The sequence below is a fragment of the Heliconius melpomene genome, chromosome 3 (assembly GCF_056956725.1).
Source record: "Heliconius melpomene rosina isolate 202511_hmr_F chromosome 3, ASM5695672v1, whole genome shotgun sequence".
Lineage (NCBI taxonomy): Eukaryota > Metazoa > Arthropoda > Insecta > Lepidoptera > Nymphalidae > Heliconius > Heliconius melpomene.
In genome coordinates, this window is record NC_140391.1 from 3,134,905 (window position 1) to 3,153,417 (window position 18,513).

An 18,513-nucleotide genomic window follows, 5' to 3' on the forward strand; every position below is an offset into this window, starting at 1 on the left:
GTTATCGGCAATAGGCATGCGATGTAGTCATATCTACAGAAATCTTGTATTGCAAGTAACAAGATATTCCATTATAAATATCAGAGTTATTGCAAATTTTACGGTAGTGTCCACAGAAAATAGAAAGTACTGTCCAAAATAAGTAAAAAAAGAAGAAAGAAAAATCAACATCAGATAAGAGCAGTTCCAGTTCCTTCTTTTAAGCAGAACTGTTAGAAACTTCAGTTTCTGGCAATTTGCATAATTGCAGTCATTATTTTGTTAATAAACCAAGTTAAAATTTCTAAATAGGATTTAGGGAGACATTTCAATATTTAAAAAAAAAACATTAATATGAAACATCTACAATCAACATAATCTATGCCATCTCCTTAGGTGAGTTGTGAAAATCGTAATCAACGTAACAAATATTTTACATGTAATGCTTGTTATAATTTAACTTGTCCATATTGTTGTATTCGACACGGTCAACTCTGAATGTCACTAGACGTGTGTACTGTGTGCTGAGGTGCGTGGTTACTTTGTGTTAGACATACATACACTCTGTGCATACTGATTACTCCGTGGAATAATGTTTAATGTGCATGCTTTATCAGTTCTGTGAAATTGTCAATTGCAATTGAAATTATTGAAGGTATAATTATAAATGAATAAGTATATTTAAAAATCGGTCAAGTGCGAGTCGCCTGAAAGGATATCGTACCAATTTCAAGATTGTATGTCAACGGGAAGTTCAATTTATAAAAGTTTGCTGGCGTATGCACTTTTTTGTATGAATTGAATTACAATTATACGTTTTTTAATAGTTTTTATTTGTGTTATAAATATAATTATTTTCCGATATTTTTATTGTATTGTAAGTTCTGCTTTCGTGCCAAATTTAATAACAATACGCCTACAGGAAGTACTTAATGAGTTTTAAACGCGGCGAATTGCATATTAAATGCAGCTAAAACGATGTATAAATGTTCGTATCTTTTGATTGCGTTGATTTAGAATCTTGAGAATAGAAGAATCTTTCCGTAGATCTAAATATTCGATATTAATTTCAGCTGGATACTTACACGCGAGATAAATGGTCTTGATAGTCGAACAGGCGGACAACAGAGTAATCCCATAAATAATAAAGGTTCTATGTTTTCCTTTTAAAAAAACATTTAATTTTAACGATTTGTTTGAGAAAAAAGGCGTATAAATATTTATTTAGAGGTAAACACACACAACTAATAAATTTTATCAAAACGAGTAATATCCTTCCGTTTCTATAAATGTGCATCAATTATAAAAACAGATAGATAATTGTTATAATTTATAAGAATACTATAATATATGCGTTTATCATTCGTATGCCTCTTCAAATAACACGTGAATAAATTTGGGTTTGGCAAATTAAATTTTTTTAACTTCACGCTCCCACGCATAGCAGCGTAGGTGTAGGTTACCTGGGAACCTAGTGTTAAGACACTTCCACTCTCCGCTTTCCGTCAAATTCTATAGACATTCGTGTTGGGTGGGAACTAAAAATATAAAAATATTGAATTAATTTTCCCGTATGTGAATCGAACCCATAACCTGTAACGTTTACTGTCGAACGGGTGTGCTCTTGTACTACAATTGGTTTAGTACTTATGATGTTGATATGATAAAAATAATACAGCCAAATATATAAGTAAAATATTTTATTGACGATATATTAAAATAGGTCAAATATTATCACAATTTTCAGTGACCAAAAGCTACATTGTAACTGACGCCAGGTTTCTTCGGAATTTTGCTTCCAACTTCTACTAAAATCGGCGTATAATCAGCTTTCGCGGGCTTATCCGAGCATTCTTCATGAGATATTGGGAACACATAGTTTATATCGACGTCGTATCTGAAAAATATGTAAGTATATAAATTTGTATAATAAAAATTGCAAGTGTAAGTAGTTTATTTTGATATAAAAATAATGTAATGCTTAGAATATTTAGTTTTTTTTTGCAATATATTACAGGCTAAAACAGAGTCACCTCTTGCCAATTCCAAAAATTCCTTAAAATGCGATAACAAACGATGAAATCATGCATGAAACAATGCAATAAAAAACAAAAGAAGCTTATTTTGGCATGTTGTGAAGCATTTATATATTTGAAAATTTAAAATTATCTTATATGATAGTACATTATGATACTCTGCCATATGAGATAAGTGTTAAGACGTCGAACGTTGGAATGGAATACATAACCGTCGTACTTGTAGTAACATGCTTGTGCCACTGCGCCACTACGGCTTCGTATTATAATATATATTACTGGTTTATTCTGAATATGAAAACTAATAATTTCATCTATTGCTAAATTGAATATGCCATAAGAATAGTTCATCAAAAGATAGTAAATAAAGATAGACAAATAGATTGTTCGCGGTAACAACTTGGCAAGTATCCACTATGAGCTGGAACATTGGCCAAGCATGAATTCAACATAACCAAATGTATGCAGAAGCTGCAATGGCCGTATAAACATTCCATTTGGTATGTACATATATTGTTCGTATTTAAATCCTTGTTTTTCTTGAAATATGTAGTTTAAATAAATAATTTTGAATATTATTTTTTTATGTTAGTAAAGTTAATTGATGATAAAAGGTATCCATCGAGAACAGGTGGCTAACTGTAAGGTAATTTCTTGTAAAACCATATTAGGTCAACATCATCTTCGGGTCATGGACTATAATGCTACCTCCGAAGTAGAAAGTAGCCGAGAAACGTAAGCTTAAGACCAATGCTGCATTAGTCCATTCAACAACCAGTACTGTCTTCCTGGCAGATAAAATGGAAATCTCTCTATCAACACCGAGACTGTTCAAATTGCTTTGGATCGGGCTCAATCAGTATGGAGGATAAGCGAAGACATGGTGGTGGAATGAAAAGCTGGAATGACGTTGGGACCAGGTAATAATAGTAATATTTTCAAGTATATACGAGTATATAATATTTCATAATTTATTAATTATCTTTTAAAATATTTAAACAAACAACATTGCGCTTGCTAAGCGAAGTGTATCAAAATATTTAATTATTATTTACTGAAAAAGTTTGAAAGCTTGAGAAAGCTTTTGTTCTTTTGATTTCTTACTTTTGTGTTGGACATGTTTATATTTCATTAAAATTGTTTCTGATGTTGGAACGTGACTGGCTGCCACTTCGGGAATTGTTTATACTTAAATACGGAAAAAATAAAGACGTTCCTCGTTTTGGTTGAATGAAGTATCGAATTGCGCCGATATGAATAAAAAGCTATCTGAATAATTATTCCAATAAAATTTTACTTGCAACATATTTATTCGCGTATAAAATATTTATAATTGTGTGTATTTGTATCAAAAATGAATGTGTATAAAAACAACTTCACACTTTTTTCCGTACAGCAGAGTATTTAGAGAGAACTTTCTTTTAAGACATTCTCGCTTTTCATTCGAATTCAAGACATTACGTGTTGAATACCATTAACAAAAAATTGTCGATCATTGAAGAATTTGTGCCAACATTATGATATCATACAGATACTGTTATACTGATTTACCTTGGTAATTTATCTCTTAAGTAAGCCATAACATTTTTAGGTAAAGTAGTTTTTCTAGATAAGACGAAGGCACTAAGGTATCTGGCGCCCTCTCTCTGTTCAGCACAATGCAGTAGCAGCATCCAAGTTTTATATTCTGTGTCTAACACGTACGTATTATAAATGCCATCATCTGAAAAGAAAAATAATTATAAATTGTATGAAATTTTGCATACATTTTTTAAATTAACCGTAATGGCGTTGTGGGGTAGCGTCTAATTGTAAAGGCGATGATTGGTGGTTCAATCTCCACGTGAATAAATGATTAGATTTAAATTATTTTCTTTTCTGCACTATGGTGAACAAACATGAGATATGTCGAAAAATTAAGCGGAAAGTGAGGAACGAAGTGTTTTAACACCTATACCTCCCGTGCTACGCGCAAAAAAGCATAAAACCCGGTATTTTACGTAATAGACTATTGAAGAGGAACTTTTAATTCCACTCTCTACCATATTTTACAGAGCAGATAGATCTGTAAACTGTGGTAGAGCATAAAGAACTTAATGATATTTTATCAAATTCTATTTCTTCATGACATTTTCATTTCTGCAGTAAAAATTTAATTTGTGGAATAAGTAATTCTACAAATTGAATACTATTCTCACTCGTGCACACGTATTCCGCACGAAGCAGGATAAGCAGGACCAATCTGGGAACCTAGTGTAAAGGCAATCCGTTGTCATTGAGATGCTTCTGCCCCCAATTTCCGCATTTATTCATCCGCATAACATATCGTTTTGAAAACGCAAACTGCCGCCACCACCGTATTTTATATATTTCTATATATAATTATATAAATAATAAAGACTTCAAATCGGAGTATGCAATTTAAAATAAATAAAATCAACAACCAATAAATAAATATTTAATAACTATGCTTATCCTTAATTTACTTAAACAGATAGGCAATCTCGTTTTTAGCGTTCCGTACCTCAAAACATAAAAACGTTTGTTGTTCGTTTGTCCGTCTGTCAATACCGGTTATCTCAAGACCGCGTGGAAATATCAAGTTGAAATTAATATATTCTATGGTCCCGTGGATGTACAGTCGTGAAATTTGGCACGAAGTGAGAACTTATAATATAAATTAAGGAAAAAACCCGAAAAGTTTAAATTTATAGGTATTTTATTGAAAAAAATATTTGTAGTTCATTTCATACCAAATTAAAGTGCTTATTCCCGTAAACTTAATTTTGTCAACTTTTATAAGAGGCCAGTTGTGGGGCAAGCAATAGCTCCAGAATTCAGCGGAAAGTGGGGAACGGAGGATCTTACTCGTAACAATAGGTTCCCTCTCCGTACCTATAATTTAATTTTTAATGAATATTTGTACTTACAATACTGTAATTGATACGGAACCCTCGGTAGGCGAGTCGCACTTAACCAATTTTTTATATAAATTGAAACGCAATATTAACATAGTAATGTATCCTACAATTATTGAAGTATCACACGTAAATCAATACCGATTATTATTGAATTGTGAAATTGTACGCGCAATAGAAAACTTGTGAAGAAATACATATCATGTCCTTCTAACCTCATATACCTATACTTTGTATATTGTGAGGCACACCCACGTTACATTATTCTATCTTTATACCAATTAACTGAATATAATAATTGTTACGATTAATTGAAAAAAAATTAAAACGTAATTGCTTGTAATTATTATTATTACATTTTAATTGTTAAATTTAATTTTTCATATATTGTTCCACTATACAGGATGGAATTGTCAGCACCACTTTAAATGAAACCACAGTTTTAACTACTCTATAAAAGCCTAATATAATTCGAAAAAAAAATCCCAAAAATGAAAAAGTTAGTTTTTCAAACAAAATAAATAATAAAATTATCGTTTTAAAATAAAACGCCATTTGTAAAGTATAACATAGGCACGCACACACTTACCTGTCAAATCGGAAACGTCGCACACGTATGTGTGCGTCACACGAAATACAGGTATGGATAAAAATCGTGAAATAAAAAAAAAATCCTACGTCAAAACTGTTGAGGTACCTTGATTAATTTCTTAGGTGTGGGTTTGAAATATATTACCCTATATGCAGTTTCAATAAAAGAAGCGCTGCCTCTTCCACCCTGTATATACGTACATTGTATTTTTTAATAATATAGATAAAATTACTGGGCAATAGGCAAAAAAATAATTACAATGCGTAACGCACCTTAATGCTTAGTTTATTCAATTTTGGCGCACGCAATGGGTTTAACACTATTTTATTAACTAATAAAAATTGCTTTTGTTCATATTAAGTTAGAGCATGTTCTGTAATTTATGAACTAAATATGTAATTATGTTTTTAGTGGTATTATTTCATTAAATACTTATACGAAAGAAAATCTTTTGGTTCGTCCCTTCGTCCAAAACATAATGTTAATTTAAGTTCTTATATACTTATTGCTTTCTTAATTTTACATTAATATTAAAATTTGATACAATTATTTTTCCAAATATCTTACAAGTCATTTCCGAATGTGTCCAATGTGCTGGCTCGTTCAAGTCTATTTTCCAAGTTATATTTCCCAGGAGGTTCTCACCGAGTGGGTCATCCGCGAAACGGTATGTGAAGTTCATTGTTACTCCCGGCGTCCATTCGATTGAACCATCTGAAAAGGTAAAAAGAGGTTTAAGAGGAAAATTGAGGCTTTGGTCTGACTGTAGATTCGACAGTTGTGGATTCGTCTCTTATTTGGCAGTATGGACTATTCTCAGTACTTTTATTTTCGTGGAGTGACAGATCACTACGTACGTATATTACGTAAAGTAGAAAATTGGGCAGTTCATGCTTTAACATTACGTACCTAGCTATGCTACACGAACAATGAAAGAAATTGGGGAGTCATTTAAACTAATTATTTTTTGATAACTACTATTACTCATTAGTGAAGGATGAACATGGAGCTCAAAATTCTTTCATGTGAATGTTATGATTTCATGAAAAGCTAAAATTATATATATTTATGTTGTTGTCTCAGTTTTATTTTTCGTAAATAAATGAAAAACAAATTAGAAATGAAATTTTTATATTAATTAAATTATTTAATTTTTATATTAATTAAATTATATAATAATTTAATTTAATTAATTAATGAATTTATTTAATGAAATAAAACTAAAATTTCGCTTTTTTTCAACATCCACCTTATTATAATCAATAATTTTATTGAACCCATGTCCATACTACAAACCTTCAGCTTGCACATGATCGTCTTCAGTGAAGACGGCCCTCATGCAGCTGTACGAGAGCGCCTCTTCAGCACTCGCGTAGTACTCAACTACGTACCAGTCACCCAACATCTGAAATTATACACATTTGTCAGATTTGAGTTGAAATATTTTAATTTTTCTTTTTAATAAACAGAAAAGAGTCAAATTTAAAACATAATTGATTTTTTTTTTTTAGTATCTAAACGTGACGCCTGCTGTAATAAAATAGCTAAGATATACAGTTTTGATGTTGCTACAAATTTGAGATTAAGATAATAAAACTTGTTTAAATGTACGTTTTTAGATTTCCAGGAGGTGAAGGGACAAATCCCGCTATTTGGAAATTGTTATATTTTTATAAAAAATGAAATAGTGGTTAACATTTTTTTTGTTATTCTTGTTCATATTTGAGCTAGAAACTAAATATTTTAAACACACATAGGCCTAGATTGAAGTCATTAAAACAAAAAATGTTCTTTCTTTCCATATTTAACCGTAAAAAACTTTTCACATGTGCAATTTTCTACTCATAAAAGCTCTAGCAGCTACAAACATACTGTGCGTTATAAAGTATAAGTTTCTGTTATATAAGGTTTCTATTATAAAACTTGAAAATTAGTCTCTTCTTTACTCTACCATAGATACTTATGCTCTAAGGTTACCATAAAATTTATAGCCGTAGTGTAAACACGAAGATTGCAGGTTCAATTCCTACTCGAAGGAATGAATTAGTTTCATTACCTCTAAAACTGGGCGTATAGTGGGGAATAGAGTATGTTAACGTTAGGTTCCCTCTGTATACCCTGCTATTAGTGGTATATAATGTTAGTCTAAAAAAAAAACAAGAAACGTCCAAAGAAGCTCGAAAACATTGCCGTGGAAATTTCCCTCTATCAGGTTAATTTCTTATAAGCGCAGAAAAAAAAAGTACACTATTTGTGTCATACATGTGACAAAAAGTATTTTTGCTATTAAATTACATCAGGCGCTTGACCTGAACATCTATGTACATACATATATATTTAGTTGTAGCTAGATTGCTGATACCTAACTATTATGAAATATAAAATATAGATTTAGGCCTGTGGATGTTCTTAGGAAACCTTTGTGTATCCAAAATGTGCTGTCTATCAGTCAAACGGAAGTTTTATATGTATATACAGATAAACCAAAGTGAGAGTGTAAATACAATAAAAACAGAAGCCACTCCCGAGACTAGATCTTATTTAAATACAATTTGTAACAATACTAATCTCTACCCGAGTGTTTTAAGCCGACATTTCAATGTAAGTTTAGCATTTATTATAATGTATTTAAATATTGAAAGCTTATTATAATATCGTTATTTGCTTACAGTTGTTTAGGAATTCTTAAAAGTAATTGTTAGTGATTACGAAAGAGACAATGATTTACAATGTGAAATCGATTTCGCTTTCTAGCTAAATTTACATTTTGAAAAATAGTTACGTAATTTGAGCATATATCGCTTATTCAGTGCAATAATGGCGTAATTTCGTTTATAAAAAAAAACTTAAAGATTATGTCAATGTATGCTGTATTTCGTAGATAGCAGGGTAGATAGAAGGAACCTAGGAACTTAGTGTTAAGACACTCCGTTCCCATTAAGGCATTTTGGTGTCCCACTTTCCGCCGAATTCAGGCGGCATCTCGTTTGATGAAAATATTAAATATTACATTACCTCGAGTAGGAATCGAACCCACAACCCATTGCATTTACAGTCACTGGCTTGTGCCGCTACGCTACGACTGGCTTTGCCTGATATTTCAATGTAAATAATATTAAGTGTTCATACAAATTTGTCGTTATACATAATTTAGCTGGACCAGTCTATGCTAATTAGAGTTGTACCGTTAAACGCTTATTAAAAGCGGTGTGGGTTCCTTTTGAAAGGATTAAATATCAAATATTATTCATTAGATTATATTATGAAAAGATTTTAAATAAAATATCTTTTGGGAATTACAGAAAAATAAGTTTTTAGATATACTTATGCAAAATTCTTATATAATTAAAGAAGTATGTTTATTGTAGATCTATGATCATCAAGGCAGATAACGGGAACCTGATGTTGAGACATTTCGTTTCCCATTTTCCACCCGTTTTCGAGACATTTCCTGATATATGCGGGATAAATAAAATCTGTTAATTACTTAACATAACTATTAAATTGACAGAAAATAATTAATGTCTAATTAATTTAAATAATATTTAAATAATGAAAACTAAATATTATATAAATATCGAAAATAAGTATAAGCTTTCATTAAATTTAAATATAACAAATGTTATCATATTGTTTTAATTAATTGCTTGCATATTTGTATGTATTTACTTTCTTTAAGATTTTACATTTATATATTTACATATTATTATATATGTATTATATTATTAAGTCTTTTATATTTTATTTTGAGGCCGTCCTGGCGCAGCAGCACAATGGTGTGACTGTAACGCGACGTTTGTGGGTTCGATTTTCACTGAGAGAAATGTTTTTTTTTTATATTATACAATTTTCGCTCTGATAACAAGGTAAAGCGCGACGTTAAGCTCCGCAACTCTATACGCAATGCTTCGTGTTTTAACAGTAACTTTTCTCTGCCAACCCTGCCAAATCCGGCATACGGCGTGAATCTTCTTTTCTTAATGATAATAAATGATTTATATTAATTAACAAAAACTTATCTTTATAGCTTAACATATTTGAAATATTTTATAACTTTAGCAAAAAAAAAAATGAAACTAAGTCTTAATTTCTCTTCCTCATTAGTGTTTAATCTAGAATATCGGCTATTAGGCATCAAAGCAGGTCCAATCAGGGACATTGCAGTCATCACGAACTGCCTAAGATAAATTATTTTACATTTTACGATCAATCATCTAGATTTATTGTTATTGGTCCCAAATAATGGGTAGGCCACGTCTGGTTTATCAAATGTCGCTCCATAGCAAAAGTTGATGATGAAAATATAATAAATTAATTTTCAACAAAAAGAAAAACCGACTTCTAACAACGAACTAAAAAGTGAAAAATAATTTTGCAAAGATTTTATAATTTTGAAGTCTTATTTTTAACTTAAAACGAAACGAAAAATAATACAAAATAAATCACAACTTATTTTACATATATTTAACATTAATCCAGATTTAATTAGTTCTTAAATCTTAAAATATTATAATTTAATGACTTTTAACTATTCAATACATTATTTATTGTTTTCAATGTGAGTCAATATCAATAATTCATACATATTTGTATTATATTTATATTTGATATCCGATATCTCTATATTATGGAGGAAGTATAGCAAGTTTCTAAAGTTTAATTGCTTTTTTAGACTAAAATATGTTTGTATATAAAAGTTCACTCATAAAAAGAAACAGCCTTCGGCGATATGAATTAATTAATGAAATATTTTAACATATTATATAGAACATTATTGACTATACCATAGTCTCAGTAGTAAAGCGTTTGACTGTAAATGTAACGATTGTAGGTTCGGTTCGTATTTGGGGGAGTGAATCATTTTCATTTTCACGCTCTGGTGGGGGGGAGGGTTCCCTCCCTAAATCGTGGGTTCACTGCAGGGAACCCATTCAAAACAATAATATGACGTCCTTTTCGTTATAATCTGTGTATTTTAATGATTGCTTAACACGTTTCGAGTAATATTTTTATTTATAACTTAAATACACATACATATTCTTATCGCAAACAAAATGAATAAATTATGGTCAAATTAAGATAATAACACAACTGATAAGAAACATTAATTGTTTGTAAACATCGATACTGTCATTTTAATTTACGCATGTATGTTTAATGTGAGTTGATTTTTTTAATTAATTTATTATTTTTGTACTTTTAAAACCATTAAATTGAATTAAAGTCTTATGTAAAAATATATAAAAATTGTTAATTTTATGTTTTTTTATCTCAAAATGACATGGACGTGGACTCAAGGTGCAATATTTCTGGAAATTGGCAGAAAGTGGAGAACGGATGAGTGGAGTCGGAATTATCTCATTGGAAACAGAACGCCTAGACGATAGGTTCCTAGGTGCCCTCTGCCTATTCTGCTATGTGCTAAACAGCGTGAAGCTAAAAAAGATTACATATACATATACTTATCGCAAATTACATACAAGTATGTAATGTGTTATATGTAATATATAGGAACGCAATACAATTTATCACACTTCCGACACCCACGCTCCCTTATTTTCATTAGCTCGCTTACAAAAGGGTTCTTTTAGTTGAATTTTTATATATATAATATTTATGAAATCAATATTTACATAAGATTTTCTATGTATATGTTATTCAGTTCATGCTATTATTACTATTATATTATTCTTCGTTGACGACTAAAGAAAGATTAAGGCTAGGCATAAGCGAGCGACTGTAAACGCGAGGTTGGTTCGAATTCTACTCGAGAATAAGAAATATTTAATATTTTCATTACTCAACACACAATGCCCTCAGAATTCAATGAAAAGTTTGGAACGGAATTGTGAAAACGAATTGTCTTAACACTAGGTTCCCAAGTTCTCTCTGCCTAACCTGCTATGAGCGAGATACGGTGTGATGTGAACAAAAAGTTATTAAAATCATTTTCTACAGCCTCAACAGTCTCTACAGAGAGAAACAAGTGTTGAGGCACTACCACCTCTTTTCCCAAATTCTAATTTTAGGCATATCTAATAATAAATTTATCAAGCTGCTGTCTTGGCATCATTGATCTAAGTAACATATGATAATTGTTAGTTAACATGTTGTTAAGCAAATTACGCCTTGTTATCGTGTATGGGAGAATGGTAACTACACACTGTGAATATAAGAATCCTTCGTTGGTTTCATATATTCTATAAAAGTAAACCTCGTATATAAATATAAAAAAATAACACTTAAGTAAACTTTTACAGTTATTTGGTCAATACCTATAAGTAATCAATGATACTACTCAAGATCCAGTGCCTCCGGAATACGGTGGAAAATAGGAAACGGAAGTATTCTAATGAGAACGAAGTGTCTTAACACTACATTTCCAGATTCCCTCTACCTACTATACTATTCGTGGGATACAGTATGAAGCTAGAAATCAGTGATGTTGGAATTCATTAGTTTGGATTCAAATACCAAAAAGAGCATATACTCTTTTTCTTAAATTCTTTATATATTTAAGTAAGTTTACATAATATATTCTTAATGTAACATGATGATGATTCATTGAAAAGAATAACAATATAATGGAATAGTACAATGGCCATAACGTACAAAAGAAAAATAGTAAGTGACTCATTTGATAAATATGTCTAGGATACAGTATCTCACATACATATTATATGGATAGAGCCTCAACTCCACCAGACACCAGCGCGAAGAAATGAAAATATTTCATTTCCACGAGTAGGAATCGAACCCATAATCTGTCCCATTTTGTGCCCTGGACTGGCCTTAAGTAATTAAATTTATATTTAAATGCGTTCAAAAATAACTATAATATAAAAAACTTAGTCAAAATTATTACCTGGGCCAAATCGAAATGCGCAACCGCTCTCACTTCTGGGCACTTCCTCTTGTCGACAATTCTTCCGGTCACCAAAGACACCGACCATATTAACAAAAAACAAATTAAAACTCTCATTTCGAATGAAAGAGACCCGAGAGAAAGAGAAAGAGAGAAGTTTTTAAAAGCTTCGCGAAAGGGACGTGCTAGTGTAAAGTCTAGCTTTTATGGGAAGCTTGTGGGGGAAGCTTTTTAAGTACGTGTTATTAAAGCGAGTGGTTATGTGGAACTAACAGACGGGAATTCTTATCGTGTTGTATGGGACATTTGTTAATGGACGCCAGGATGCGTTACGCATTACAATATTATCGTTGACTCATTGTTTTGACTTTGATCATTTTTGGAGCGTGATATTTATAAAGAATTGTTAATGGTTTTGTTTCTAGCTTCACGCTGTATCCCGCATGTAGCGGGGTAGGCAGAGGGATAGTGTTAAGACACTCCGCTTCCCACTTTTCGCCGAATTCTGGAGGCATTGTGTGCTTAGTGACGGAATTAAACGGCACACTTTGCCTCAACACTAGAGTGAATTAATGAAAATATTGGATATTTTATTTCCTCGAGAGGGAATCGAACCTACAACTAGTTGAGTTTACACTTGAAATAGCGCCACGACTGCCCTCAATTTATTAATGATCGGCAAAGAAATTAATGAAGTTAGCTAATTTATTCTAATTAACAAATTGTATGAAAGTAAATAAAAAAACTGAATATTTTAATTAGTATATTATTTTAAAAAATCTTAAAAATAAATTCGTAACTTGGTTAAAACTTTAAGTTATGCAAAGATTTTCTTAAATTACAAACAAAGGTTAGGTTTCACCCCAAGTCTACGTATAGAATTACTAACAAGACACGTGTCCTACCTTAGAAATGTAAATATACAATGAGAAAAGAAAATTTTAGTAAGTTAATATATCTAAATCAATGTTCATAATTGAATGCCCTATATAGATAAGTATAATATATTCGTGTAAAACTTAAAGTGGTAAATTTAATATACGAGTAATATAACTTTACCGTATGCAAGTTATTTTAAATTAATTAAAAGGTATGAATCAACTGGTTTTATGGAAAGAAAATTTACATTGATCTTAAATGTCTCATCGAAACTGTACTGTAGAAAAAGAGAGTACGTAGAACTGTACTAAAGAGAGAGAGAGAGCGAGAGAGAAAGAGAGATAGAGAAGCTATTACAAAAAATGGCGTAGAGTTCAAAAGATATGTATGTCACTTAGATCTATTTAAGATTTTAAACGTTATCTAAATTTTCATAAAGATTTTATTATAAGTATAGATATAGCTGGTGATAGCTAAATACTAAAACGAACAAGCTCTATCATTACCCACTTAAATATTCATTACTCCCGTAATGAGACTCGTCTGTCATTAATCATTATAAATTATACGAGTATATTAGAAACAAATATCTTGTCGCTGATTTTTGTAAATGCATTCAATTGTAAACACTTGTTTTTGTGGCTACTATAGAAGCTGGTTTTACAATTTTTTTTATAGTATAAGCTAAGTGTTAGGTCACTCCTTTCCCACTCTGACGCTTCCGGTCCCCCATTTTCCGCCGAATTTTCAAGGAATTATGTGTTGAGTGGAGGAGTTCAATGCAGCACTTTGTGTTGTTACTTATTAAGATAAATATATCAAGTATTTCATTCCCCCAAGTGGGAATGGAACCCGCAACCATCGCGTTTATGGTCGCACTCTTGTGCCCCTAGGCCACGACGATGGCCTCATTTAGCTGTATAATTATACAGCCAATATATTAAAATCATATCAATTCAGTTAAATGATAGTGTATCTGGTTAAGGGCTTTTATAGCGGAAGTAATAGATACAATTTCCGCACAGAACAAGTTTTATATAGGTATATACGTTATAGTAGAAAGTATGACGTTTGAAACTGCTATCAAATAAACATCTTTTTAAATTCATTGATATATAAAATGGTCGAAATAATGGAAACGCAATAGTTGCGAGCTCGATTTTCTATCGGAGCAACTAAATATTTTCTATTCCCTTGAGTTGGGTTCCCTCCTATTGAGTTTTTCTGGAAAAGACAAATCAGCGTATTGGTCGACTAGGGTAAAGATCACCGCCGCCCACGATCCCGTGCTACACCAGAGGAGCTACAGGTGGATTGCCAGCTTTTAAGGTGGAGATTGATTCGCTTTTTGAAGGTACACCTCATTTGCCTTGCCCATGGCGCGGTACTGTACTCTCCTCAGAATTCCATTAGTGGCCTCAGTTTATTGACTCAGAGGAGGATTCTTCAGCACCCAGGAAGCTGGTACCCTCCTCTAATACTATTTCATAATAAAATAACAATCAATATTTATAAAGTAATCAAAAATGTTATTACTATTTACAGATGATTTACAGACAGTTAAGAAACGGTTAAAGAACGCTCGCTTCTCTAAAAGCCACTCTCAAATAGGATAAATAGTAGAAGTATAATTTAAAAATCGTGTATAATTTATAAAGCTGTGTTCTGCACGTGTGGCAACAGGTTCCTTTCCTACGAGTATGTTAGTATTAGCAAAATTCGTGTCATTGAGACTAGTTTGTTAACCTACTTGGGATGTAGGTAAAAATGTTGAATTCGTTTTGCTTTTATATGTTTGCCTTGTGAATGTTATAGATATATTTTTTTTAGGTTCCCGCTCTATCCTGCACATAGCAGGGTAGGGTAGAGGGAATCTGGGAACCTAGTGTTGAGATACTCTGTTCCTATTAAGACAAATACTTAACAATTAAATATAATAAATAACTGCTTTATTCGTATCGGCCATATTCTAAATTATAATGTTAAACTACGAGTTCTTAAGTATAAATTCAATTAATTTATCCAAAATAGCCTGTGACTGTATGAATGTTAAAGAAAATGTGCCAACAAATAACAGTACATCCTGACTCCACCCCACAATTGCTAAGATAAATATGACATATAAAAGTTTTAAAAAACAATAAGACTAATAAGGAATCCTGTATAAAATATATAATACAGATAAATCACCAGAGTTTTCATCTCAAGTATTTTTCTGTTTATAAAAACCAAAACTTCTCATATCATCAACGTTTTCACTTAGCGAATCCACTTGTTCTCGTCAATGATCCACACACTTAATGAGAGAAAATAAAAGTACATTCGTAAATCACTCAAGATATTTTCCCATAGGCGTCCGTGCTATGTTTACTTTAGAAACATAGATAAGTGTTTCAACTCTCCATTTGTCACTTCAAAGTCCTTATAAAAAATCAGCCTCAGGGTCTAAAGCTGTTCGGTAGATTTCTTAAAAGAACTAAATACCAACATTGAAGAATGTCACTTATCGGTCCCATCTCTAACTATATAGCAGAAAGTGTTTTTACTTTTGCTACTGTATAGAGCACCACAAAAGTTTAAAAGTTAATTAGAAAATATTATAGGAATTTAGTCTTTAATGGTGAAGAAATAAAGTGATTGAGGCGTCGTCGTGGTGAAGTGGCTTGCTTTACAGGCGATGGTTATGGGTTCAATTTCCATTCAGCGATATGAAAAATTGATCATTTTTGTTTCGTCGCTTTGTGAGGCAAAGCGTGGCGTTGAGTTCCGCGATTCAACACGCAATATTCAGTGGAAGGATGCTATGTGGGATATACAAGTTAAAAATAAAAATAAGTTTTGCGTAACTTTTGTGAGGATCTGTACTTATTTTCACCAATTCGCCTGTTCTTATCTCAAGGCGGTCAGGGGAGCGTCTTTGTTATTCACGCCTGTGCGTCAGCTTTGATACCTGAGTGGTTTTTTAACATTTTCTATATAGAATAGATATATAACTAAACTAAAATGTTTTGTTCTTTTCTTTGTTTTATAAATCTAAATAGATTGCCATAGTAGTATGTTGCAAAAATTTTATTGTAGTTTATCATTTCTTTGATTTAGCTAACAATTATCTTATTTAATTAAAACTTGAAACTTAAAAATATAGAAATATCCATAAATTATATTCTATCATTTTTATTTTTAATTATTTTTTTCTTACAGTTTTCCTAAAGTTATTTATTATACACAATATTTAACATATTATAATATTTTTTCTTCACGCTCGCAGGATAGGCAGAGGGAACCTAGTGTTAAAACATCCGGTACCCCACCTTCCGATGAATTTCGAGGCATTACGTATCGAATGGCATTTTAAACAATAATTTACTCCCCCGAGTGGGGATGGAATCCACAATCCCCATTTCAATCACACGCTAGTGCCCCTGCGCCAGGATAGCCTCAATAAAATAATTATAGTTATAATAAAATACCTGAAGTAAATAACACAAGTATTCATTCGACACTGACATATTGACAATCTATTAAAGTATCGCTGCAATGCATGCAATCATAGGTAGTGTCTGCTAGTAATAACAGCTTGTACATGCATCGGCATGTAATTTCTTGGAGTGACTGATTTATTTCATACTAGTGACCAAAACAGCTTCGCCCGCTAAAACGTATATATATTAAATTATACAAAATATTTACATAAATTTTATCCTATGTGTTACTCTGATTTTTAAGTTATATTACTGCAAAGTTTCATCTGAATTCGTTCAGTAATTTTTGCGTGAAAGTGAAACAAACTTCTATTCTTACTATATTTCACATTTATAATATTAGTAGGAAGTAGGACAGCAGGATTATCATTATAGGAAGATACTGAAACATACTAATATATGCAAAGAAATTACAGTCTCGTCATTGTCATTGTTATTAATAAAATAATCAAAAACTACTACAATAATATTAAAAAAATAAATAACTATTTTATCAGCATACATAATTATTTTCTTACCAGTTAACTCTAAAAAAAATAATTTACGTGCTGTTTAATCAATTTCTTATCTAAGTTAACATACCTTAGCCATCGATGTAAATAAATTGCTTTAAATCCACAAAATTGGACCAAACGTACCGTAGATTTATGATTTACTTAATTTGTTAATTATTTATTATTTCAATATATATTTTTATTTCTTCGCTCCAGAACTTTGTGGAAAACGTGCAGTGAAGTAGCTTAACGCTAGGTGAAGCTGATTTATTAAGTAAAAAAATATTTAATAATAATTTTACTCTTCCACTATTTATAATTTTCATATAATTTTTATTAGAAATTAATAACTTTATTAACACTGTGTCAGCTCAGCACATTTATATCACAACTTGTACCTACAAGTACGTACAAATCTCCTACAGAATCTAAATTAGCTAGCGCCCGAAGAATTACAATCGATGCGTTTTGTGGCAAACAAGCTGTAAACAGAGCACGTATTACGAACCTGCACTTTCCTAGCATTCCTTCAATGCCTACATCACGATTGAAGACCAGTTTCACGAAACTAGAAAACTGAGGGTATGAGTCATGAAGGAATTTTTGAAGATACTCTTACTTTGATTGAATTTGTGGTAATTATTGTTTATTTCTTTATTTTATTTTAGCATCACGCTTTATCCTGCACACAACAGGGTAGGCAGAGGGAACCTAGTGCTAAAACATTCCGTTTCCATTTTCCACCAAATTTTAGAGGCATTGCCTGTTGAGTGGCGGATCTCAACACCACGCTTTGCCTTAAGTATTTAATTTCATCGGGTGGCAATCGAACCCACAACTGTCGCATTTATTGTTTATTTATTTATTTATTATTCCGCTTATGAATAATTAAATAACGTAAGACGTTACGTTATATTTAGATAGAAAAGCTAAATACTCAACGGTGGCGTAACTTAACGCCGCCGGGCTTTATTTTGTTACAAGATTGAGAAAGTGAAAAGAATTTATTCCCCCGAGGGGTTATCAAATCTATAACCGTTGTTTTACTGCCATACGCTGCGGCGCTAGGCCACGAGAGCCTTAATAATAATTTAAAAATGGCTTGGACCCTTGTCCCGTCCTCGGAAGAGTGGTTTTTTATATTTTTAAATGTATTTTTTTATAATAATTTATATTTAAAAATGTAAAATTTATTCACTAATTTAATAAAAGTATATTCTCATTTAAAAAATCCTGTATTATAAGTGTGTTAAGTAAAAATGTTATTT

General features: G+C 31.4%; 1 protein-coding gene and 1 long non-coding RNA gene across 6 annotated transcripts; one reads left to right on the forward strand and one right to left on the reverse strand.

Annotated features, from left to right (window-relative positions):
- The first annotated feature begins 381 nt into the window (after positions 1 to 381).
- Positions 382 to 5,304, forward strand: LOC146539873 (uncharacterized). 5 transcript variants are annotated; one of them, XR_014879459.1, is made up of 5 exons: positions 409 to 508; positions 1,053 to 1,209; positions 1,727 to 1,887; positions 1,997 to 2,515; positions 2,687 to 5,304. It is a non-coding gene; the product is annotated as an uncharacterized LOC146539873 (long non-coding RNA). The 5 variants fall into 5 exon arrangements; XR_014879458.1 differs by having other exon boundaries at positions 498 to 634; XR_014879461.1 differs by having other exon boundaries at positions 498 to 634; positions 1,053 to 1,129.
- On the reverse strand, positions 1,665 to 12,677 carry Karl (lipocalin/cytosolic fatty acid-binding protein Karl). The gene is made up of 5 exons (XM_085207515.1): positions 12,391 to 12,677; positions 6,822 to 6,930; positions 6,093 to 6,239; positions 3,567 to 3,738; positions 1,665 to 1,876 (listed from the first exon to the last, which is right to left on the reverse strand). Exons 1-5 carry the CDS (start codon positions 12,505 to 12,507, stop codon positions 1,723 to 1,725), a joined length of 699 nt encoding a protein of 232 aa, XP_085063641.1. The 5' UTR covers positions 12,508 to 12,677; the 3' UTR covers positions 1,665 to 1,722.
- Between the last annotated feature and the right edge of the window lie 5,836 nt (positions 12,678 to 18,513).